The sequence below is a fragment of the Centruroides vittatus genome, unplaced genomic scaffold, assembly GCF_030686945.1.
Source record: "Centruroides vittatus isolate TY-2023 unplaced genomic scaffold, ASM3068694v2 contig_250, whole genome shotgun sequence".
In the NCBI taxonomy this organism is placed as follows: Eukaryota; Metazoa; Arthropoda; class Arachnida; order Scorpiones; family Buthidae; genus Centruroides; species Centruroides vittatus.
Genome location: NW_027121584.1, coordinates 134,293 through 161,501, shown reverse-complemented (window position 1 = coordinate 161,501; position 27,209 = coordinate 134,293). Strand labels below are relative to the sequence as shown.

Sequence of the window (27,209 nt, the reverse complement as noted above, 5' to 3'; positions counted from 1 at the left end):
ATTACTTTGTAGTCATTGCATATTTGATGCAAAATCTGCATAGTCTATTTTCAACAGTCAGAGTGCTGCCAATGTTAGAAAATAAAGTTATGTTGCATAATTGCCAACATTACCCTTTCATTGTTAGCTTGAGGATTTATAATTTTGTTATGTTTGCAACTAAAATTATTATAAATAAAAACAGAATAAAGAATTTAGGCTGTTTAATCTTTCAGTAGTGGATTAATAATACAGCATTTGATTTCTTGTTATATATCACAATCCAGTAACATAGCCAGGAAAAAAAATTTCAGAACAAGTCAATACTTTAAAATATTTTGAAACTTTTTCATTGAATGAAAACTATTACTAATTTCAATTTGCTCCTGTATTTTATATTACTTTATATTTAAAAGCCATTAACATTAGTAAATTTAAATTTAAAAATATATATTTTTTGCTGTATTATCACATATATAAAAATTATTATTTACTAAAATTATTTTGATTGAGAATGTGCTTTTTGTTGTACTATTACAGGGTGGGCCAAGAATTGTAAACATTTAAATTGAACTTCCCACGCAAACACAAGCAGTAGGGGGCGCAGGGAGTGGTCTTACCGTTAGCTCATTTCTGGGAAATTTAGTCGCAATGGACCACTTCATGGGACTGCAGCATGCCTTTTGCATAAAACAATTCTATTTAAACAATAATTCGCTCACTACTGTGAGGTGCTTATTTCGCATTAAATATGATTTGCATGACTTGAATCAGTGTCCAAGTGTTGCTTTAATAAAAAAATGAGTAAAACGTTCGAAGAGACAGGATCGACACTAAATGTAAAGCAAACTGGTGGCCCACAGACTTCTCAGAGTAAAGAGAACGTGCAGAAAGTTGCCACTTCAGTTCGACGTGATCCACATTTATCGATGCTCAAACGTTCGGCTGAATTAGGAATATCCCGCACATCTTTATGCTGTATTTTGAAATCTGATTTGAAGTTACATCCATACAAGATCCAGCTAGTGCAGGAACTAAAGCCTAATGATTTAAATTTATGCAAGTTGTATGCTGAAGCAATGTTGGATCGTTTCAATAATTTTGACAACTTGTTTTCTGACAAAGTCCATTTCCACCTTAACAAGCACGTTAACATACAGAATTGCAGGTATTGGAGCAGCAAAAATCCTAAAGGTAAACATGAAAGGCCCCTTCATTCACCTAAGGTAACTGTATGAGCATCAATTTCAACAAAAAGGATCGTTGGCCTTTATTTTTTTGAAGATTCTCGCGGCCATACAGTCACTGTTAACTCTACTGAGTATGTGAAAATGTTACGGGAGTTCCTGGCACCAAAGCTGCTGCAATTTGCTGGCTACAATCAGAACACGTGGTTTCAACAAGATGGAGCCACTTGTCACACATCTAACGAGTCCCTGCTGGTAGTTAAAGAGATGTTTCTGAAAAAGCGGATTTCCAGGAGAGGCAACATCCCGTGGCCACCCAGGAGGCCCAATTTGTCCCCAGCAGATTTCTTTTTGTGGGGTTACTTGAAAAGTTGTGTCTACGCTAATAAGCCAAAGACACTGCTTCAATTAAAAGCAAAAATTAGAGAAGAGATGGCTGCTATCTCACGGCCTCTTTGCCAACAAGTCTTTGAAAATTTCCATACTCGCTTAAAAGAATGCCAAAATCAAGATGGTGGTCATTTAGATCAGTGTTTCTCAAACTTTTTGGACTGCGACCCCCCTTCTGCACTTAAAAATTTCAAAGGACCCCCGAAGAATAAGTATGTGTCAAAAAACATCCTGGAGGGAGGGGGTTAGGCTCGTATTTAAATATTTATATTATTTTTATTATTTATGTGTGCAATTTATTTAAGTAAAAATTATTTTATATATTTTTATTTCTATTATTTCTAAACATGAATCCATAGTAAATTTATAAAATATTTGAAAAAATTGATCTGGCATCAATTTTTCAGCGACCCCTCAAATATTTATCACAACCCCCACTTTGAGAATCACTGATTTAGATGATATTATTTTTAAAAAGTAAATTCCTATAAATTGGCTACCTTGTAAATAAAAAAAAAATAAGTCAAATAGTTTTTTTAATATAATTTTTTAAAATGTTTACGAATTCATGGCCCACCCTGTATTACAGAAGGACAAAAAGGAAGGAGGACATTCCTGTGTGTGGTAAGTCCTCTTGAGAACCAAAACTTAGAACTCACATATTTAGTTATAAAATTTTGCTATAATTGATAGAAAATAATAAAAGTTAACTCACGCCAAAGTTGCATATATTTCTGATAATTAGCACTGAGTTCAGCGTTAACGTAGATTCTTCTTTTTATTGCAAGCACTTTCGACGAAAAATTACGATCGTCGTCTTCAGGCGAATGTGGAAAGAACAAATTTGAAAGAGGCACGTGCCGAACGTTCCAAACCGAATAACGGAAGATTTTCGTTGGCGAATTTTTAAAAAATATAATGTATTCTTTTAGCGTTCGGTAACTTCGCCGGTTCGAAGGAGATTTTAGAACGGCACGAATTGACGGTGCATGCGCTGAAAAGCACACACGCTACGTGTGCGCTTGTCGGCGTGTTTGAGTGTTTATGCGCTTGTAAAGAGTGACCCAAATTTCGGGCAAGTCCAGGGTGGGGACGTTGCATGCCTCTGCTGTTATTGTGAGGATCGCTTCCCAGATGAATATTATTTTTCTATTGTTGGAGCTTTTTAGGAGCGCTGTTTCTGACCAAAGCGGAGTGTAACCTTGTTGTAGAACTTTTCTGGTCAGCTCTGTTGTTTGCCTTCCTTTATTTATATCATCCTGGTGTTCCGCGATACGGCAGGCGATCATTCTTGTTGTTGCCCCTATATATTTCTCTATTTCTCCTGTTGTTGGATTTTTTAGTGGCACCGCGTAGACCCCCGATTTTTCTAATGCGCTGATTTTGTCTCGGTCGTTGCATATGGTTCTGCGTAGGCTGGGTAGAGGGGTCAAGGGGAGCACGAAGCCGTACCGCCGGAATATACGGCTAATGAGTATGGACTGTGCTCCTAGATATGGTAATGTTGACGGTACTATTGCCATTTCTTTTTTGTTGTGTAGCGTGGTGAACGGGTGGATGGAATCGTTCACTCTACGCAGTACATGCGTAAATTTGGCGCCTGTGAACCCAGCGTGTAATACTGCCATTCGTATGATTTCCAATTCATCGTTTATTAGGTCCTGCGATGAGGGAAGCAGTATCGCCCTTCTGATGAGAGCTGCTATGGCGGCATTGATATACCGCGATGGTTGGAAGGCGTCAGCTGGAGTGATGTGGGGAATCATGTCGGACTTGTGGTATACCGCAAACCGTGGTCCTTCCGGCGATTTCTGTATCTGCATATCCAGAAATGTTATTGTCTGGTTCCGCTCCTTTTCCCAAGTGAATTTGATGGTGGGATAAACGCTTGATAATCGCTGCATAAATCGGATGAATTCTTCCTCTGAATTCCCCCATGCTACTAGGATGTCGTCAACATATCGTAGGTATAATAGGGGGTAGCAAATAGTGAGCGGTGCGTTGAAAGTTTTTTGCTCCACGTCCCTCATGACGAGCTCGGCCAAGACTGCAGAGAGAGGGGAGCCCATAGGGACACCCTGTTTCTGGAGATAGATTTTCTGGTTGAAGCGGAAATAATTGTTTTCAGTGACGAAGATCAACGCTTCACGAATATCTAGTACCTGCTGAACTGTGAGACCTTTCTTAAGGAGCATAGTATTGGCTAGCATTACGGCTTCAAACGTGGGGACGGAAGGGTATAGAGATATCACGTCCATTTTGTAGAAGGTGCAGATGTTGATGTTTGCTCTTGTGATGTTGGCTTCGATGGTGGTCTTGGCTTCTATGGAGGAGGGAGTGACAAATGGTGACTCCGGGAGCAGCTCTCGTAGAAATTTTGCCAGGGCTTTTTCCAGGTGGTAAGTTGGATGCGACCTTTTGTTTACTAAAGGTCGTAACGGCCAGTTCTCTTTATGCGTTTTGGGTTGAAAGAACAGCCTAGGGCAGGCAACATTTGATGGAGGTTCAAGGTGACCAGATAAAGTCAGTGCTAGTCCTGGCAGTGTTGTAATTTTCCTTGCCTTTCGCAGTACAGTTGGCGTTGGATCTCTGTCCATCTCCACTGAGCATGAATGCAACAGAAAGTCATTCGCTCTAGAAGTAAAATCGTTCTCTCTGCATAAGACAAATCTTCTGTCCTTATCTGACATTAAGAGCCTGAGACCATTCGTGGCTAAGAATCGTGTTACTACCTGGTGGTTTCCACGGTTTTTTGGTGCACCTTGTGATCGCTTTGTTGTAGCAAGCTTCGTGAAGACCTCTAGTTCCATTTGCTGATGCATGGGTGTAGGTTGGCAGGACTTTATGGCCGCTAGGGCGGCCGGGACCAGCTGGTCAAAATCGGAGCTTGAGGGAGGGGGGATATATTTCGGACCTCGTTGCAACATGTTATGCACAATCGTGGGCACACTTTCTTCTGTGTAGTTATGATACGGAGTTGGTACTGCCACTGTTTTTTGTGCATACGAAAACTTGAGTAGCCACTGGAGTTTTTTGCTCAGCCTCTTTTTAGTTTTTTGAGTGGCGACCGAAGCTATACTTTGTATTTTGCCTATCTGAGTGTACAACTTGGAGGGGTCACAGACTTTGGAAAATCCCAGATGTGCCACATAGGTTCTTTTCTCCGCTTCCGCGATGCACTTACGTTTATTTCTAATTAGCTTGGTCAAAAGGGACTGTTCTACTTTCGGAAGTGTTCCTCGAATACACTCCGGAAACTTTTTGCGCTTAAGTTGTATGCATTTGGGAACTACTCTTTTGGCTCTGCACGTTAGTAGGAAATGTAGTTGGGCGAGCAATTTTTGCCATTCTATCTGTAATTTCAGCAACGTGAAGAAACAGTTTTTCGCAGTTTCCATTGCTTGTAGAAAATAATAAAAGTTAACTCACGCCAAAGTTGCATATATTTCTGATAATTAGCACTGAGTTCAGCGTTAACGTAGATTCTTCTTTTTATTGCAAGCACTTTCGACGAAAAATTACGATCGTCGTCTTCAGGCGAATGTGGAAAGAACAAATTTGAAAGAGGCACGTGCCGAACGTTCCAAACCGAATAACGGAAGATTTTCGTTGGCGAATTTTTAAAAAATATAATGTATTCTTTTAGCGTTCGGTAACTTCGCCGGTTCGTAGGAGATTTTAGCGCTCCTAAAAAGCTCCAACAATAGAAAAATAATATTCATCTGGGAAGCGATCCTCACAATAACAGCAGAGGCATGCAACGCCCCCACCCTGGACTTGCCCGAAATTTGGGTCACTCTTTACAAGCGCATAAACACTCAAACACGCCGACAAGCGCACACGTAGCGTGTGTGCTTTTCAGCGCATGCACCGTCAATTCGTGCCGTTCTAAAATCTCCTACGAACCGGCGAAGTTACCGAACGCTAAAAGAATACATTATATTTTTTAAAAATTCGCCAACGAAAATCTTCCGTTATTCGGTTTGGAACGTTCGGCACGTGCCTCTTTCAAATTTGTTCTTTCCACATTCGCCTGAAGACGACGATCGTAATTTTTCGTCGAAAGTGCTTGCAATAAAAAGAAGAATCTACGTTAACGCTGAACTCGGTGCTAATTATCAGAAATATATGCTATAATTGATATATTTTATATTTAAAAAAAAAAAAAAAAAAAGAATTTTTATCAAATAATTTACATTCAAATAAGTTGAAACATAAATACAGAAATTCAAAAACATTCCTCTATTTTCTTTTATGCCATATACTAATAAGCCATTAGACATTATGTGAAATGCCTAGTTTCATTAGATAGCTGCTAAAATATACATCTCTTCCAATATTTGCAGATGCTAGGTTAGCATTTCAAGAGGTAACCAGAATAACTTATTTGATTATGAAATAAATGTCTAATACTGAATGTGATAACATTTCAAGAAATGGCTAAGTACTTCTTGAAATGTAAATTTTGGTATGTGGCTACAACATAAATAAAATAATTTATGATTTTCGTAAATAATTTCGCATCAGAAAAATTAGAAGAAACTGCAATAATCTATTAATGAGTAACAAAACATTACTCTTGTGAATTGTTAATTGGGTTGCACCATTCTAGACCATCATTCTGATATTTTTAACTTTCAATAACTAACAATGTCAAAAACATTATTCTGTCATTTAATAATAAACATCATATTTATCTTTTTGTAATTTTCTGTTCTGAGAAATATACTAACTAAATTTTGCATTTCCTCTGTTAGATCAAATTCCAAATAATTAACAATAACTTATTTAATTAAATTAATTAATTATTTTAAATTTAATTTAAATATTATTAATAATTAATAATTTAATGATAAATTGCAGGTTTAATATATTACCTCACAGCAGAAAATTGAGAAATTGTTGGATGTTGTTGGCAGTTTCTTGCAGACGGTAATGATCTATTTGCTCTATGTCTAGACTGTCTATGATGGTGACTATGTACAGAACTGTGTACAGTCAATTGTGATTTAGCTTGAGATTCTGTTGGTGACTGAACAGTATGACAATCTGTGCATACTTGTTGATTACTATGCTGAATAACATTTTGTGAAACATCAGCAGCAGTTGCCACATGAAGTGGTGGAATAGTTGTTGAAACTGGATTGTAGTGAATTGGACGTGACATTCTTGATCTATGTTTTTTCTTTTTCCTGACATAATGAAGTGTTAATAGTAATAAAGAATTCACTGCTATTAAAAGAACACCAATATATACAAACACTAGCAATTCTCCATTTTGTGCATGCATTATTGATCCTGCTACAACCAATGCTGTTCCTGTGAGAATTGCAGTAATAAATAAAATTTTTTGAAAGTAATAACAAACTTCATGAATGTCACAATCTGTTGAGGACAGGACTGTACTTGTACTTCGACCAGTACTTGTTCCACAAATACTTTCGGATGGTCTTATATAATCTGGTTGAGGTGCAAATGGTGGCATTCTGGACACAATAGTCGGTTGATGAGTTGTTTGCAGAGGCAAACTCATAATTTGTTCATGAATTGCGTCTGGCATATTTATATCTGGTGAATATAAAAAGTTTCAATTTAACAGAAACATAATTGAAGTATAAATTTACCAAATTATGTGATTAAACTTACTACAAAGACAAAATAAAAATAATTTGTACCCACTAAAATTTATAGTTTCAGGGCAATTTTCCAACAAGAAAATGCAAAGCCACACACAAAAAAAATAATCATGGCCTGGTTTCAGAAAAAAGAGCAAACCTCATCATAATCTTGGCCTGTTCATAATCTTATTGAATACTTGTGAAAGTATCTAAAATGCAGAATTAATAAACAAAAATCAACAATACTGCTGCAGCTTTGTAGCATGTTGCTGGAAGAACAGTATCAAATCACAGTGCAAATTAAGCAACTAGTTGATTTGATGCCTAAATGAAATGATTCTTTAAAGAATCAACTTAATTAACTTGTAAGTAACCTACCAAGTATTGTAATCTAGCACACTGTGTGAAATAAATTGACTTGGCTCAAAGAAATTATTTTGCATATTCATTATTAAAACTATTGCAATTTTTTTCCATAATCAGTTTATGTATTCTTTGCTCTCAATTACGTCCAGTATCTGTTTTTCACAGAAGCTTCACAGGCTCCCTGGAACTGTTAATTTTGAAGTGCAAACTATTTTGATTTTGTCTTTGTATATATGACTTATAGAAATATGAATTTCAGAATTCATTATTTTTATAATAAAATCTTATTTCAGCCATTAATTCCTAATAAAACTTGAAAATACTAATTTGAAATAAATAAGTTTAGTATTTCAAATATTTTGGTCTTGTTAATTTAAAAATATTTATTTATAATATATAGTAAAACGAAATATCAGTCAAAATTATTCAAAACTAATTTATTGAGAGCATTATCAAGTGAATACTTGAAATTATGAAACAAAAAGTTTTTAATTATAACTACTTAATTTATAATTTTGGTTTTATCACATAATTATGATTATCCAATAAAAGCAAAATCTGATAAAAAATATAATAATAAAAAGTAAAAGTATAGAAATAAATATAAAATTAATTCAACTTTATAAGTCTCTCAGAGATGTAGAAGTTCTTGTTAATTAAATATTTTTAAGGTATAATTCCATCATAAGAATAACTTCATGTTTAAGCTTCTTGTCCATTAATTGTAATAATTTTAAGCTTAGTTACCAGTGCTTTTTGATAGGATTTGCTATACACCACTGTTCTCTGTCTAGAATAGTGGTTTTCAAAGTGGGCACTACTGCCTCGTGTGGGCAGTGATTAAATCTAGGGGAATGAAAAGAAGCAAGTGGGTGGCAAGGGAGTGCTGGAAGCAGGATACTGAATGGTGACCATAGGCAAAAGTTGGCGTCACTGACAACCTCTCTTTTTCCTCTATTAAAACAAGTAAGAAGAAATGTTACATTTAATGGTTTCCAGATGTTGAGAATAATGTATGATACAAAGTGACAAGACACAAAGTGTGAGGTTCATAGAAAAATTTTTCTAACAATATTTCCAAGCCACAAGAGAAATTGGGTTAGGGGCATTGGGTATAACTTTATGAAACTAAGGGAATGGTGGCTTGAAAAAGTTTGGAAATCATTGGTCTAGAAGAATTTCAGACCCAAGGTATAGCAATTTCTTTTTATTAGTTGAAAATTGCAACCATAGGATGCATTTTGGGAGGGATGTCTACCTTCTCCCCTCTTCAGCCTTTTTTAATTTTTTAACAAACAAACACAAAATGTCTGGATATGTTTTAAATGGAATTCCTATTTGGGTTATTCCATCAGTATTACAATTACAAATTAGATTTTTTTAATGCTTTTGTTTATAGTTATACATTTTTGTTTATAGTTCCTAACATTTTCTAATTAAAAAGAAGGAAAATTTTTAGAAATGTTATAACTGGAAACAAGCATCAAATTAATTTGTAATTGTAATACTGATGGAATAATCCACATAGGAATTCCATTTAAACACATCCAGACATCTTACGTTTGTTTGTTAAAAAATTTAAAAAGGCTGAAGAGAGGAGAGATTAAGTATGTATTTAAGGAGGATGTCTATGATTGTAATTTTCAACTAATAAAGGGAAATTGCTATACCTTAAGCCTGAAATTCTTCTAGACTGAATAATGGTATATAACAAGTCATACCAAAAAGTACTAGTAACTGAGCTTAAAATAATTACAGAATAACTTCTCTTCAGAATCTAAAATTAACAAAACAATATACAGTAGAGCGTCGATAAGTGGAACCAATTGGGGACTGGGGTCCTTCCAGTTAATGATTTGTTCCAGTTTCCGGCTTTGTACGAAAAAATACATTAACCTGTCCGATGTTCAAATTTTTCTCCATTGCGTATCGCTTCGTGTTGAATTTTCGTCGATTTTAAGCCTAACTAAAATTTTTATAATAATCATCGAGGCTATCGTATCGTTAAAAATTATTTCTGCATTTTGTACAAACAAAATAAATATATTAAAGAATATAAAAAAACATGAAAATTATACTTTAGAAGTAAATTTAGTATCAAAAACATTTGATTCAGCACGACACAGTCCGACTGAAAATCATTCCACTTTCCGGCCATTCCACTTACCGACGTTCCACTTATCGATGCTCTATTGTATTTTAAATGCCTAAATTTTCTGTTTTCCAGATAAACTCTAAAATTTTGTTATGCCATATTATCAATCGCATCTCCTTCAAATTCAGAGACTAATCAAATTCACCCAGAAGAAAAATTTGTATACGCATCTACATCTCTATGTAGGTAGTAATAACACAATAAGGAACTTGCTCTAGTCAGAAATGAATCACAAAATATGGAGATAATCTGATAATTACACATATAATTCAATTTTAAACATTGTTATTTACAAATATTTTCTATTCTCTTCAAAATATTGTTCATAATAACTATAATAATTTTTCAACAATTTAAAACATGGAGTTGTTTTGAAATTTATATTTATAAATTACAATAGAAATTATCATATAATTAGATTTCAAATTTGTAAGTAACTTATTGCATTTAATTAAAATCACACATAAGGAACCTTAAATCTTATTTTCTATAATAATAATTTAAATACCTTTAAAATTTGAACTTTATTTTCTGATATATAAGATTTCACAAATTTGTACTTTGCAAAACATCAAGGAATATGCTAAAGAAAAAAAAATCATCAGTATTATTATTATAAATTAAATAATTAATTATTTAAAATGTAATTAATGAATTAAAATGTCAAATCAATCTCTGAATTCTTGTGATATTAATGTGTTTTGACCTACAAAATAATTAAAATATTTATTTTTATACATTCATTAGTCTTCTAAAACAGTCATAACTGAAATGATATTTCTACTTTCCTACTAATAAATTTGAAATAATTGAAATTGTAAATGATTGCATAAATGCCTATGTTATTATCTGGGACTACTTGGGGTGGGGCAAAAATTTACATGTAATTTCATTTATCATTTACTGTAATGTGTTTCATTACTAATGGTATTAAAAAATCCAATAATGGTAACAGCTAGTTTATTTAAATTTTGTTTTCAAGAACTCTAGTGTAAGACACACTATCTTTTTCCAAAAATAGCTTGATTATATTTTGTTAATTGTGAACGTTAATAAGCAGGTGATATTGAAGAGTGTAGAAGACTGGAAAGTCTGAAATGCCTGCTATGGTTTTTAAAAGTGCAAAATACATAAATTCAAATCTCATATACTATTTATAAGTAAAATATTTTAGCTACAGGAATACCAAAAAGTTATATAAATTCTGGCAGAGACTTGTTTTTATTTTACAGATAACATTTTTGTCAGTATAACAATAGACTTATCATTTCTTCTCAGATATAATTATTTAAATTTTTCATTTTTAGATGCATATTTTTCTAGACCAGGCCTGGCCAACCCAAATTGTTTTGCAGGCCACTTTGATCACGTGTAACATTATGGTGGGCCACAATTTAGGCAAACATGCTTTTAAAATAGTAAAACAAATACAAAATGAATAAGATTTTATTGTTATACCAAGAGTTCGTACTCACACTTGTGCATTATAACAATGACATATGCAAATTTTCATTTATTGAATTGTTTTGGTATACACATAACGGGAAACAAAAGTTTTAATAGATATATAATATCGCTTAGTGGGCCACACAATATAATGTGATGGGCCACAGGTTGGCCAGGCCTGTTCTAGACAGATCATCACATTTCAATCATATAAGTTTCAATAATTCTCTTAATATATGCTATAAACCTTCACAAATTAAATAACTGATTCAAATAATGAGTAAAATTCTTCCAAAATGAGAAATAATATAAATTTACTTTCTTTCTAGTATAACTTTTGAATATGCAGTAATAACTAGAGTTATAGGTTTAATATAGATTGATAATGTATTACACTATTTGAATCTGTATTAATGGTATGTTAATCAGAAATGAACAACATTAAACAGATTTGCTTATGTAATAAAACAAATGCACTATAGTAAAAATATTGTAATTTATAATCATGTGACTGAACAGAGAAATATTAAATAAAATTATGTTGCTAGCATAGAATAAACTATCACACCAATTAAGCCCACATCCAGTAAAAAAAAAAAAGCACCTAAAAATAATAAATGTTTTTAACAGCTTTCACTATCACTGTCAGTTACGAGTGTTTAAAAATAGAATGTAGAATATGGATTAAAGTTTAATTTGATGTTGTTCATAATTTACTCAGTTTTTGTAGTTGTTGTATCATAGAATACACTATTTTCATAACATCTTATGTCCATTAAATGATCTATTGTTAACATTATTGAATTTCAGCTTACAGGCTTTAAGAGTTTCAATATTTTATGGACAATCTTTATATACTACACACTTTGTCCACAAAATATTGAAACTCTTAAGGCAAAAATTCTTCATGAAATTAATAACACACCCAAGAATAGAGTGCACCACTTTATGCATGACATACTTACAAAAGTGTCTGCACATCAATGGAGGTCACTGGCATGATGTCATCTTCAAAACACAAATGGCAAATGGTATTGTTTGAAATCTTGTACATAAACATTTTTTAGTTATTAACTTCTGAATATTTATTATCTGTTTATAATTGCCTGTTTTCCTGCCAAACCCTTTATAAAACTAGAAACTCATTCTTATTTGACTCTGTAACCTTATATTTTTTTACTTTCATCTCAAGTTTTTCTAGATGAAATTCTTGGGAAAACCTTTAAAACTGCTTTTCCATGTCATATCATTTCTGTGTTGCAATTTCATCATCACTTAAACATTTTAATAAGGGAAGAGGAGGAAGAATAGAAAAAGAGAGAAAGAAAGAAATGATGATAACATGCAATAATATTGTAGGTTAAAAAATTAATTAAATACAGTGCGATTGTATAATCCCTCTGCAATGGACAGAGAAATGGAAGGAGCTTCCAAGAGCAAAGTAACGACATCACAGCAGGCTGCAAATTGAAAGAATTAAAGTAAGTTATGACATCACCACTTGGTCAAGCCATGTGGAAATAGCTCACTGTGAAGGGACTTTACAATTGCACTGTATATATATAAACATATTTCTCTCAAACAATTTCTATTTTATACTGAAAATATTACACATAATATAAAAATAAGCAAAAATAAAATTAAAATACAGTCAAACCTGTTTTTATGCGGTATTTTTTTGTGCGATTTTTTATTTGTGCGGTATAGTTGGCGACTAGTCTCGTGCGATTTGTCGTGTCTCACGTTGACTTATTATAGCTAAATAAACTTATTATAGCATAAATGAACTTATTATAGTAATATTATTGCATGAATATGCGAAAAATGAAATAATTTATTTTTTAAGTCAACAAAACACCACCTGGACAAAAATATGTAAAACAGACGATAGACGAGACGATGCAGTCAAGTGCTGACATCTGTTGTCAATAAATTCTATTTCGTACGGTTTTGAGTTATTTTCTGTGTGTGACTTTTTTTATGCGGTCCCTATTTACCGCATAAAAAAAAATTTTTTTAATTGTGTTGCGAAAACTATTTTTTATAGCCACTCGTGAAGTTTCGTGCGATTTTTTTTTTTTAATGCGTTTGTTTTATGCAGTCCCTATCCACCGCATAAAAACAGGTTTGACTGTATTTTTAACTTTATTCATTTTCATATAAATATAACTGTTTTAAAATATACCTTTTAGGCAAATAATAATAATAATATGAATTATGATATAATTTGCTGAGTTTGACATATTTGACTTAGAAAGAGGTAATGTTTGAGATGTGTAAAATTTTATTTGACTTCAGGAGTAAAAAAATGTTACATAGAATGTTTGCGGGATCAACAATCCAGTTTGACTTAAGGAGGAATTTAGAATTAGAAGTTTTAGTGTATTTTATATTACTTAAGAAGAAAACATTTGCTGAAATATATACATAGAACTTCAGAAATTTCTACGTAGTATATATAGATTACATAATTGCTAAAAATTAATATTTAATTTTTAATATAATATGAAAAGAAATTTTTTATGGCTACTAAAATATACTTCATTCTAAAAACTAATAATGGTGAAATTTAACAAATATCTTGATATATTCTATTAAAATTAGAAATGTGCAAATATCACTTTTCTTGAGTTCAAATATTATTCAATTCAATTCAAATTATCTTTATTCATAATAGGCCGTAGCCTGTTACGTCGGGGAGTTATAATTACATTATAATAGAAATACATTTTATCAACACAGTAGACGGTGGATTTGTGTAACCTTTACACGTGTGATATACGTTTTCTTTATATATCATAGTTAGTTACATCCTTTAGTTAAGACAATAATTGCAAAAATTTTTTGCAAAATTGTACAATTTGTATATCGTACCAGTATTTGCTACATGGAAAAATCAATACATTTGATTTTCCTCCCTAAATTTATTTAGCGGACTCAGACCCATTTTAATTCTTGACCCTCCTTGCACTTACAGAACATGTGAAATTTAGTTAATATTTCATTACATCTTAAGCTGCGAGATCTAGAAAATTCATAGATTTTGTTATTTAGCATGATCATCTCTTTGATTAGTCTGAGTTAAATAAAAAATTTTTTAATTACAAATGGTATGTTTGTTAACATATAATTATTATTATATGGCTATTTGAGGATAATACTATACCATTCCAGTTTTTCCAGTTACGCATTTCTTCAGTCTTGTGACAATGAGACTTCTAGAGTACTTTGGATTAATTGGGATATAATTAGATTACTAATTTTTGGATTTTTCCAAAAGTGGTCCTAAAGAAACACCATAATTATTAACAATACTTTTCATTTGGTCTATCCAAAATCTTCTTTGCATATCTTGACAGGATTTTTTGTATAACAAAATTCAGCAATTAAGTAGATAGATTTCCATTATCTCTTATTAAATTTTTGACTATAATTAATCTTTTTATAAAGAAAGAAGAAAGTTTAAACCTGTTAAGTTCTAATCTGAGTACATATCCTGGGATGTTGTATTCTAGTGTAAAGATTTTACGGACAAATTTGTTTTGAATTATATCGAATTTTTTATAACTTGCGAGACTCCATATTGGTAAGGCATATCAAATTAAATAGTTTAAAGTGAACAATTATATTCTTTAGTGTAGTTTTGGTAAACAAACAATCTCGCCATATTATTGATCAGAACATTGGATTTGGCCTTAATTTTTTTTAAAATGTTTTTCGAAAGATAAAGTTGGAGTCAGAATTATTCCCAAAAATTTTGTTTCTTGTACTATTATAAGTTGCTCATTATTCAGGTAAAACAAAGTAGATTTCTTGGGGAGTCTAGACCCATTCCCTAAATTTGGAAAATATTGATGATTTAGTTGGATTAATTTTCAGTTTTAACTTATCAAAATAATCGTGCACAGATTTAATTTTTCTACAAAGAGCTGCAGCTGTCGGCGCAACTATCACGACATGGTCAGTGTATCATATTGAGTGAATAATTTGTCCATCAATAGTAAAGCCATCATCATCTCATTCAAAACATTCATTTAAATCAAACAAAGAAATTAAAGAGATGTGGGAACCAGGGGTAACATTATAATAAACCTCTCTCTATGTCCAACAATGAGACTCCTTGATGTCTTGTTTAACTATTACTTTATATCGACCAAATAACTCTCCTATTATTCTCACTAAATATGGATCAGCATGATATTTAGTCAACTTTCTTTGTAATACTGTGATTACCACAGAATCAAATTCTTTTTCTATGTCCAGAAACAGTGCAAAAACTGTCTCTCTTATTATACAGTTGCAGTTGGACCAATGCAATTAATGTGAAAAGGGCTATTTGCGTACCTCCATTCTTGATAAATGCAAATTGCATATTATTTCTATAGTTGTTTCTATCTAGCCAGTCAGAAAACTAACAATAACACTGATGTAAACAGTTTACAAAATGCCGACAGGAAGGCAATAGGCCGGTAGTTGACAGGCAGATTCCTTTCACTTTAAATAACATGCAGAAAATTACTGTATTCCAATTTTTGGGAATTATACCTGATTTATAAAACTCATTAAACTGTCTAGCCAGAAACTTAATGATATCTATCGGTAGGTTTTTAATTATATAGTTAGTGACTGTATCGAAACCAGGTGCTGATTTTTCTTTCAGTTTTTTGATGCAATTGCATAAATTTTCCACATTGAATACTTCTTCAAATGGCTGGTTCAAGGGTATAATTAATTGAATGGTTATCACTTTATTATAATCTTTGTATTTATCTGAAAATTCTTTAAAATATTGGCACCAACTTTTGTATAACACACAACATTTATCATTTGTTTTTAATGGAGTTTTTCGAAATTTATTCATAATGTTCCAAAACTTTTCTGAATCTCTTGATTTTAACAATATATCACTCAATTCGAAAAAATATTTCGTCTTTTTTGCTTTTACTAGATTTAAGTATCTTTTCTTATTTTCCAAATAGATCTTCAAAGATAGATCCGAGTTTGTATTTCTGAAATGTTGTAGACTCTGCTGTTTTTTAATTTTATGAAAATAACAGCTATTATCAAACCAACATTGTTTATATATTATTTTCTTATTGGTTTTTATAATGATATGAATAAATTAGTCTCAGTAAATTGTTGTAGTTTACTATAGGTATATTACTGTACTCTAGCTCTAGTATCTCGCTAACCTTATTATCGATTTCTTTCATAAATTTCTGTTTATTGAAATCGGTGACTAGTGCCTCTACTTTGATTTTGACTTTTTGCGTAATTACGTAACTCATTATCACCATCTATTATTCCACATAGTTCCAACTGTACCGAAAAATGATCAGATTCGTCATTATTTAAAACATTTAACTTTTTGGTATGATCTAAAAATAAAATCGGCACAGATAATATAGTCAGTTATGAACTTACCAGAATGGGATATAAAGATATATTCAGCAGGACAGTCACCGTATAACCTGCCATTCAAAATATATAATACATTATTTTGTACAAATTCTAGTAGTATTCTTCCTTCCATGTTAGTGAATATTATATTGTTGCTTTTATATTTTGTATCCATTTCTTCACCTATTCGGGCATTAGCATCTCCACCCATAATCCAAAAATTAATTATATTCAGTTTCTGGACCATAATATTTTGGATTTCATATAATTTACTTTTTTTATCTGTAGATGGTAAGAAATATGTGAGTATGACACTTAAACGTGATTGATCCCGAACTGGTCTATAACACTGCCTGAGTTCAATTTCTACAAATATATAATTGACATCTATTTTGTATAATTTTAGCTCAGCAAGATATCTTTTTATTAATAGTAATAAACTTTCAGAAGGGCGACCATACTTACTAGATCTCTCTGCTTTGTTTTCTATTACTATGAATTTCTGTTCCAAATATTCCCTATCTTCTGTTTTCAAATTTTTTAACCAGGTTTCTGAAAAGCCAATGACTGAATTAGTTTCCACATGTTGTCGTAAGGTATCTTTATATATTTTTCCTTGATGTCCTTGGATATTCCAAAAACTTATTAGAACTTTGGCACCTAGGCAATTTGTAGATAGTCCTAGATTAGAAGGTATGATTGAATCAATATTAGTATCTATCAGGTTTTGTGTACTACATTCTTGATTGTTACCTATTTCTGGCAGTTTTCTTTTTTATTCTGTGAATTGAGAGAATACCTAATATTGTTAGGTTCTTTTGAATACGTAGTCAAAGGTTTATTTAATTTACTCCTAAAAAACCTTTTATTTGAATAATGTTATCTAAATTGACATCATATGTAAAAATATTCTCTCCACTAATATAATAATCATCTCTTATTCTTATTTTGTTTCCTTTGGTCTTTTCTTGTTGGGCTGTTGAGTGTAATTTTTCTCCTCTTAGCCTCGATCTCTTACATAGATCCACCGTAAATATCATTTTTTGTTTTTCTTCTATATTAAAATTAGCTTTCTTTGCCCAGAATTCTTTAAGAATGGAATTTCTAACATGTACAGAATCTAGTATGATTTTCACGATTGGTTTAAGATCACTATTTGTTATCTTGATTAAACTTTCTATATGGTTATTTGATATACCCAAATCTGTGTTAATAAATTGTTCTATTTCAGTTAGATACTCTGTAGATTTGAACAGGTAATTTATAATTACAATGTTTTTGTTAGTTTTTTTGTTAACTAATTGGTCAATTTCGAATTCTAAACATACCTTTAATCTGACAATTTTCCTTGGTAATTACATCCATTTCTTCTAACTTTTGCATAGTTTTCATGGTTTCGCCTTGACTTATTCTATTTGCTTCTTTCAATAAGTTGACTTCTGATTTGAATATTTGAAGCTCTGTATTTAATTGTGTAAATTTTTCTTGTATTAACTCATATATTGATTTCAAGGAGTATTAAGATTCTTCTGGATCTTGTAATTCCGTTTCTTGAATCGTTTCAAACTAGTCTTGTATTTTGGCATTTCTCACATCATTGGAATCATGTTTATAATATTTTTTCTCAGCTTGATAGTATTCTTCACCTAGTAATGCTTCTAATTGACTATCTGTATCGAGTGTTTTGGAATTGTCCTTGCATGGCCTCCGCACCCCTTCTTTACATATCAGCTTGACCAATCTGTTGTGGCAAACGGGACAACAGCCCTGGATTTGTCTCTATCCCAGCCATAATTAACAAATACAAAATCAAAGTCAAAGATAATCTATTAAGATACATCCATTTTCCAAAGGACATCAAGCAACTTTTGATGTTTGTCAATTCTAACAAGTCTAAGCCAATATACTCGAGGAAAAAGCACGGCAACATCGTCGACGACCGATGCACACCCCGAGTTCAAATATTAACCAGATCCTGAATATTCAAATAGTTTGAACACCACAAATATTTAGTAAACTTATTTTATATATAACTTATTTGCTTAATTATCTTATTTACAGTAATATTTATTATTTCATTTTTTTATTTATTTATAGGCTATATATTAATAAATTGATAAAGTAAAACAAAAAGTAAAAAGAAAAACAATTTATTAAATTCTAAGAAATGAAACTTCAAATGTTTTTACTTTGACCGTGAGCTTTACAGCAGCTTCTTTTTTAGTATTGTTTTCTTAACTATAACAGATTAATCAATGATTGTTCTCATTTTCATCAATTGCAGATTTTTATTTATGAAAAGAAGCATTCAAATATGTTCAGCATCTAGTCTGCTTCTTTTCTTGTGACAAATTAAACCAGATATGATAAAGACAGACTTGCCAGATTAAAAGTCCCCATTTTGGAAAAATCCCCAAAGTCAACTCAAAAAAAAAAAAAAAAAATAGGAAAAAAAAGGGAAAATTTTGTGGAGAATTTTATATTCTTAAAGGAAATGTTGGGAAATAAATTATTATTAAATAAAAATTTATATAACTTATTATTAAAATTTGCTTTTAAAAACTTTTTATAATTTTCATTAAGCTTATTAAAACATCTACAGTTCTATCAAGATGCTATTACATAATTTTATATCATCAATCATATATAACTAAAAATATAAAAATATCAGTAGTAGTAGTAGTAGTAGTAGTAGTAGTAGTAGTAGTAGTAGTAGTCAGTAGTAGTAGTAGTAGTAGGGTGAGTCAAATCGATTTTGCCTTCAATCTCACATATTTATGAATTCTGCTCATTTATTATGTATACAGTAAAACTTCTCTAATCGAAACATCTGTAACTTGAAGAAAATGAAGCACTTGGTAGACTTTGAATGAGAATCTTAGACTTTGAGACAATTCAAATTAAGGAAACTCAATTTTTAGATGTTAAATCTCTATGCAATAGCATAGGGATTCAATGTCTAAAAATTGAGTTTCCTTAATTTCAATTCTCTCAAAGTCTAAGATTTTCATGGTCCCTTGATATTGATTTATGTTACTTTCAACTTCCCTCACTCAAATTTTAATATATATTTACCCAGTGATCCTAATTATCATATTTCCATAATATTTTCAGACAGTTGTATCTACTGTCCAACATTCATTTGCAGACAATGTTCATTCCAGTCCAAAGCGAGAGGCTTTCTCGCTTTATCTCAAGATGTACCTGCAAAACTGTTTTATTCCATTAACTATATTGAGCATTTTAAGAAAAGGTGGTCTGCATTCAATGACAGTAAAATATCTTTTTCTTGATGAGGTCAATGCTGTTTAAAACAGAAAACTATCAAAGATTCTTTACATTATGCAAGAGAGGTAAAACTATAAATCTATTCAGAATTGGCATCTTTCATTCTATTGTTCTCTAACTCAAATCGTCTATAACTCAAAGTTTTTTCTGTTCCTTGAAGCATCAAGTTAGAGAAGTTTTACTGTATTTGTATATCTTTTTATAAAATAAAATTTGTTTTATTAAAACAGAAAAATTTTTAACCAAAAGAGTATTAAAATATTAAGATATGGTTGGTATTTCTTAAGTTCTTCTTTATAATAATTAAATAAATATATACAATTATAAACAGTCAAGTATATAATTCTTATATAGTATCATTATCAATTAAAAATAATTGCAAATGTCTGCACTTATAACTCAAAGACTTTGTGAACATATAATAATGCAGGTAAAATTTAAGAATTTCTATATTCTTGCATTATATTTAAAGCATGAAAATACATCTAAATACAGTATTTGGTTTGTCATCACTGCAACATGTATAGAAATGAAAGAAAAGTGTGTGACAATTACATTAGGATTTGAAAATGAAATAATGGAAACTAAAAACAGTTTTATGTATGTTTTTCTTTCTTTCAACTAGTTCATACAACATTTTAAAATAATAAAATAGAAAATAGAATAAATCATTGTGAAAATTCAATAAATAACTCTTCAAAAAACATTTAAATAAAAAAAGTTAGAAGTATTGAAAATATTAAAATTGCATCTGTAATATTATTATTGTGGGAAATTTTTTGATAAAATTCCATAATTTTGGGAAATTTTGCAGACACTTTTGGGATAATTGACTATCTATTTGACAACCATGACTAAAGAAGTACCATCTATATATATATGCTGTCCAACTTATCATAGCCCGCGGGCCATATTTTCTTCACCAAACATTTCGGGGGCCAAGAAGGTTGATAAACGAAAAGTCAGTTTATGTTAATTAAAAAAATATTTTATTTATACTAAAAAGAAAACTTTAAAATATTCGTAATATATTAATTAGAACATTGTGGCCATAATTTTCACATAGTAAAATAATTTTAATATTAATAATAATAATTTAGTAACATAAATTTATTCAAAGTAAAATGTACTCGCGGGCCGTAAAAATAATTTGGTGGGCCGTATACGGCCTGTGGGCCGCCAGTTGGACAGCCCTGATCTAGAATACTGAAACACTTTAGAGTATTCGCAGACACTTGCCCATCTCTAACTAAAATATCTTATTTTTAAAAAAAATAATATTGCTTTTCTACAATTATTTTTGTAATCATTAATTAAGTCAGTCAAGATACCAATAAAACCAGAGAGATATTACAGAAATTATTATTAGAGAGAGATTGCACATCTTTAAAAACAGAACATTTGGTACTTGAAACACACATTATTTGTTTTATCCTCCAGACTCTAGAGATTTAAAAGTACTAAGAAATTGATATTTGTTGTCATTTGTTACATTATTTGAAGTACAGCATAACAGAATACAAATATCTTTTCAATTCTATGTGCAGTAAGCTAGAACTTCCATATATTAAGTTTCAAAACACTTTTCTCTCTTTAATTAAAAAATTTACTAGAAAAAAAGAGAGAAAGATGTTTGAAACTTAAGATATCTTTTCAGAATAATTATAATAAAGAAATAATAAGAAACAATATCTTTTCAGTTCAAAAAGTTTCATTTGCATGAAATGTCAAATAAAGACTTAATTCTATAATAAAGAGAGAAACTGCTGAAAAGTTTTTGAGAGAGGTCTAGATGGTATAAAACAAATGAAACTTAGCACCATATTTAAACATAAAGTTGAAATAAGCAGCTATTTTGACTTTATGCCGGTAGACGGTTTAATTCCGTTTACACGAATAATCACAGCAATGCAGACATCAGAGCAATTTCTAAATTTCCCGACTAATCCGTAAAAGAATTACATGGAAATCGATAAAACTCAAATTATATTCATTTTGTTTCCCTTACATCGTGCACCAGAGAAGGCAATGGGGAATCACTCTTGTAACTTCCCCAGGATACACCTCGGCACCTTACTAACCACTTATTAACCTGTGCCAGGTGCTCGCCAACGTCAGGATTTCCGACATGGCACACAGAGAGAATTTCTTTACGTATCGCTCGCTCCAGCAGTTTATATTGTTTTTCTAAGGCGACCGAAGGGTTCCGTAACACGCATGCAATAGGTTTCCGGTACCGTTTACGACGAGAATAATAGCGAGGTCGAGGCCAAAGTTTTAAACGCGAAAACGTGTATGTCTGACGTTCGGCGCCGCTTTCCCGTAAGCCTAGAAGTTTGACAATGGCATTTGGAACGTCGAGCACGATTCCACTGACTTTCCAAACACCATTGTCAAACTTCTAGGCTTACAGGAAAGCAGCGTTCAACGTCCGACGTACACGTTTTCGCGTTTAAAACTTCGGCCTCAACCTCGCTAATAAATAATAGTGGGAAAATGTTTGTGAATGGCTTATAAACAATTACCAAGTGCTTTTTAATAATGTTTGTAGATTTTTTAATAACCTGTGAAATGAAAAGGCACGAATAAAAGTACAAATTCATAATAAATCTCATTATTATTAGATAAAAAGATGAAAAATAATTAAAAGAAGAGAATTATTATTCAAATGCAAAATGAATTGAATGAAAATACTTACCTTAATAGTAAACGCGCATAATTCGCTAAAGGACGATCTAAATGCTAACTTTTCGGTATTTTTCATTAAGTCTGTGTATTTATTTATATTTCTATCTTTTATTTTCGCCGGATCTTTTAAAGAGTCAAATTTTTGACTTCCTTTCGTCTGATCTACATCATTCAGCGCCCTCTCTCGAATTCTTCAGGAAAATGTCATCAATTTGTTTTTACAGTATTTTCGGAACCATTATCTTTCGTTACTGTCATGTTAAATCAATTTCAATATAATTATAATGTTTAAAATAAAATCGTAATAAATTATTATGTGATAATTAACGATATCGTTTAATTTGTATATTTATTACAATTTAGAAATTCTTTCAACGTTGCGGGTGTTAAGATTAGCGCGCATTTTTTATGTCTGTTATGGGTCGAAACGGGCAAAATATGGGACTACGGAAAAGTAACGGAGGAATTGCACTCTGTCCTTTAGACTGTCGGATTGCCGAGCGATTAAGGTGTCAGTCTACCGCTCTGTAGAATCCGGCAAAATCCCCAGGAATTTTTCGGGGGTGGCCCGTCCGAATGTGTCAGACCCCGTCCCTCACCACCCGGCTGAACCCACAATTGGCTTGCTAAAAGAGGCTCTTTTAGTGCCCACAGGGCGGAAAGATTAGAAAGAAAGACCCTGTCCTCCAAATCGCGCGCTAAAATCGCCTCGGCCACTTGACCGCTTATTTTCATCTTAAAACGTTATAATTTAGTCTCTGATGACAAAACTTGAATATAATACGATAAATTTTTCTATTCGTAAGTATTAATATTGACAGTCGGATCGGCCTACTGCTTCGGGTAGCTGGAGAACGAAGCCACATTGGAAACCGCCAAGAATTTTACATGGTAGACTGTCCGCATATGTCGGGCCTCTTTACCCGGCTTTTTCACTACATAAAAAAGCCGGTGAAAAGTGAATTACTACATAAAAATCATATAATTAACGCTACAAATTTATATACCTGCCTACATAAATTTCTGAGAGTTCAATTATCATGCCCCAGACTATATCCGTAGAAACACATTGGTTATTTGTTTTTCGTGGATAAATGTATGGATCTTATACAATACGACGTCAGAAATGTGTGAAGAAATTGAAGTTTCTGGAATTTGATCTATAAAACTAACCGAATGTATTAATTTTATGATTTATTTATGTTTAATTAAATGAATTTTGGTAATTTATATTATTCTGTAATTCGGACCATCTCTTAATATCACATCTAGTTACCCTATATCTGATTATTGTGATGTTTAAAAGTACTTCACGCAGAATTTTCCGGATGAAGTAACGAAGAATTAGTGGAAGGTCAGTCAACAAAGCAGGCCAGTCAACAAACAGATTAAACTTTAAATCCCTGGGGATTAGAAGTAGCGATCTTTTACGTGGTGTTTGCTGATAACCGATAACGAATTTGTTATATTCTGTTTTAAATATCTATTCCTATTCATTCAAAGTTTACGCCTTCCCCCCAATTAAAGTTACTCTGTTATATGTCAGGTGACGAAACGTCACAAATATGACGCCGGGTAAAACTTACATCCGGCACCCCAATACGTCACACGCAAGCTGTCTATAGGCTTACTTATATGTAAATATATGCTAAATAATATATATATATATATTAAATAGTCGACCTATTTATTTTTGTTTTTCATTTTTGACTCTTTTCTTCTTCACGGGCTTGATAAGGCAGTGATGGATGAATTCGCTCTTGAAAAGCTATTGAAATTCTGGTATTGAAGTCCTTATTTATGAGCTGATGGTGCAGATAATAGTTGCTATTATGCAAAAATTGAAGGAGCAAGGATATTCTGATAGAAACTAAACGAAGGCTGATATGGTGCTGGAGGAAGCTGCTCCGAATACAGTGGACTTATAGGGTAACTAACAGGAAAGTCCTAGACTGCGTAAAACCTGACATATCCTTAGTAGGAAGAAGAATTCGGCTCAGAATCGATTATTTTGGCTATGTAATGCGGTCACAGTCACTCGAAAAATCCACGACGCTTGCCCTTGTCAGTGGTAAGAGAAGACCTGATCGCCAGTGATGCGCTAGATTGATACCATGAAAATAGACACTGGAATGACCATTGGCCGGTTGAGGTAGCAGTACAGGATAGGAAACTGTGGAGAAAACTTGCCAAAAGAGTCATCGAGGGTCGTGAGCGACTCAATTGATAACAACAAATATATTGCTAACTTCTAATTATTTATACCACTCAAAATAATTTTTTAATGTTTCTAGACATACACTACACAAGGTGTAGTGTATGTTGTGACACCAAGAGAAGAGAGGACAATAGGAATAATAGGCCTATCCATTCTCCACAGTTGCCTTATTTCATGGGTGAGTGGAATGTATTTGTTTATTTTTTTAATGTGAGCATTTTTCGTGTTATATGTGTTTGAAATAAGGAAGTCTATTATACAATATAATCAATCTTATTGCATTTGTCAATTAAAGTGATGTCGGGTCTACTGTGACGAATTGTTTTATCAGCGATTACGGCTCTGTCATAGTATATTTTGTGTGTCATTTTCTAATTCTTCCTGTGGAAAAAAATGACAAAAAAATCTACTTCTTATATCGAATTTAGATTAAAATTTTGCTCTTTTTACTTCTTCTTAATGACTTTCTGTTATTTCATCTAAGATCGAGAAGATTTGTTCAAGTATTTTCTGGAAATCGCTCGAAATTGATGTCAAAGGCTAGAAAGGAAAAACTAAAGTCTTCGATATAGATTTTTCGGTTAAATTTCAGATACGTATACTGTCATGGCGGCGCTTCTGTTAGGTTAGTTTTTTTTTTTTTTTTGTAACTCTTTTCGCCCTGTGGGCACTAAGAGGGTCTCTTATAGCAAGCCCATTATGGGTTCGGCCAGGCCCACAATGGGGCGGCCGGGTGGTGAGGGACGGGAACCGACGTATCCGGATGCACCACCGCCCGAAAAATTCCTGGGGATTTTTCGACCCGTCCGGATTCGATCCCGGGTCCCCCAGGGCGGCAGGCTGCGAACCTTGACCGCTCGGCCATCCGGCCGCTTGTTAGGTTAGGTTAGATTATATTAACTATACATTTAGTAGACGTTTTCTTTTTTTTTCTTTTGTTCAATAACTACCGTGAATCAGCGGCCGGATGGCCGAGCGGTCAAGGTTCGCAGCCTGCCGCCCTGGGGGACCCGGGATCGAATCCGGACGGGTCGAAAAATCCCCAGGAATTTTTCGGGCGGTGGTGCATCCGGATACGTCGGTTCCCGTCCCTCACCACCCGGCCGCCCCATTGTGGGCCTGGCCGAACCCATAATGGGCTTGCTATAAGAGACCCTCTTAGTGCCCACAGGGCGGAAAGAGTTACAAAAAAAAAAAAAAAAAAAAACTACCGTGAATCAATAACTAGTGACGTTTAGCACATGGCGGCCTGCCGGCGGCTCCCTTCCGAAAGGTCAGTCGGGACCACAAACAGTCGGAAGCGCGGCCATAGAGCCGCCATGACAGTATACCTATCTGAAGTTTAACCGATGTTTCTTAATACAATGTATTTTATCTTGTCCTGTACTGTCTCACTCCACAATAACACTTTCTTTTTTATATCTTATACTTTTGCATGCCACATAAAAAGATTCAGTAGATGTAATAAAATGTTAATTTATTCCCTGAAAAAGTCGGCACAAGGGGCAAAACTTTAAACACTGCACAGAATCTTCACACGCCAATATCTTCGAGATTGCACCGACTACGAGTCAGAACTTATTGGCTCGCACGCCGTACTTGTGCCGTCATGGCGATAACCAATACCTATCTGCCACCGAAAGAAATGGACAGAAATAACTCTGTTCGGTACTGGGCCAACTTCCCCTATATATTTGCACGAATGCACAAAAAGTATACATATTTAAATACCTTTACTAGAACTACTAGGTCTACTAGAAGCCACAAAAGGCCACTCTAATCAATGAAGATGACTACGTATATAATGTAACTAAATCTTCATATTTCACTTATATACGCTAGGAAATACAATTTTTAAGCCAAAATATTCTAATTTTTAAACTAACGAGTCAAATATTTTGCACAAGCTTTAAGAATTTAATTTTCAAAGAAGAATAATTGCAAAAATAAAGATATTTTCCTAAAATACACGAATCTTTGAATATATTTAGACGTAAATGAATGAAAATATTTTAAAGATAATAAATACGGAATAATTTCAATAATTTTTATAAAATTATTTACAGATATTCGAGTTATTCGCGCTTAGTCTGGATTTTACAATTTAAATCTCGTAATTTCTTCCATATTTTTTTTCACCAACGTTCTCTGCATTTTCTCAAATTCAAGGATAAATTGTACATTCAGAATGTAAATACATCGTAAATCTTCATTCTCTCCACTCGAAAAACGTATTTTAATTCTAATTTAAATCGTGAGTATTTTAAATTTTATAAATAAAATTAATTATATCAATCAACAAGGGCAACATAAGCCCGCTCCACTTACTTCTGAGGTCCCTAGTGTATTTTAAAAAGGTGTTAAGGTAATATACGAATTCGTGAGTGTCTGAGGCCCTTAAAAACGCCAGGCCCTGTGCAAAATCTCCATTAAATATAATATCAAATTAAAATCGAGGTTTTTTTAAATATGAG

At 32.5% G+C, this 27,209-nt stretch overlaps 1 protein-coding gene across 1 annotated transcript in view; it reads right to left on the bottom strand.

Moving 5' to 3' along the window:
• Positions 1–22,688, bottom strand: part of LOC136971423 (uncharacterized) — a 38,826-nt gene extending 16,138 nt beyond the window's left edge. The window contains exons 1-3 of the mRNA XM_067265884.1: positions 22,528–22,688; positions 10,204–10,278; positions 6,434–7,124 (exon numbers count right to left, since the gene is read on the bottom strand). Coding sequence (XP_067121985.1) covers positions 6,434–7,116 — 683 coding nt within the window. The 5' untranslated portion in view covers positions 7,117–7,124; positions 10,204–10,278; positions 22,528–22,688. The remainder of the gene's footprint in view (positions 1–6,433; positions 7,125–10,203; positions 10,279–22,527) is intronic.
• Between the last annotated feature and the right edge of the window lie 4,521 nt (positions 22,689–27,209).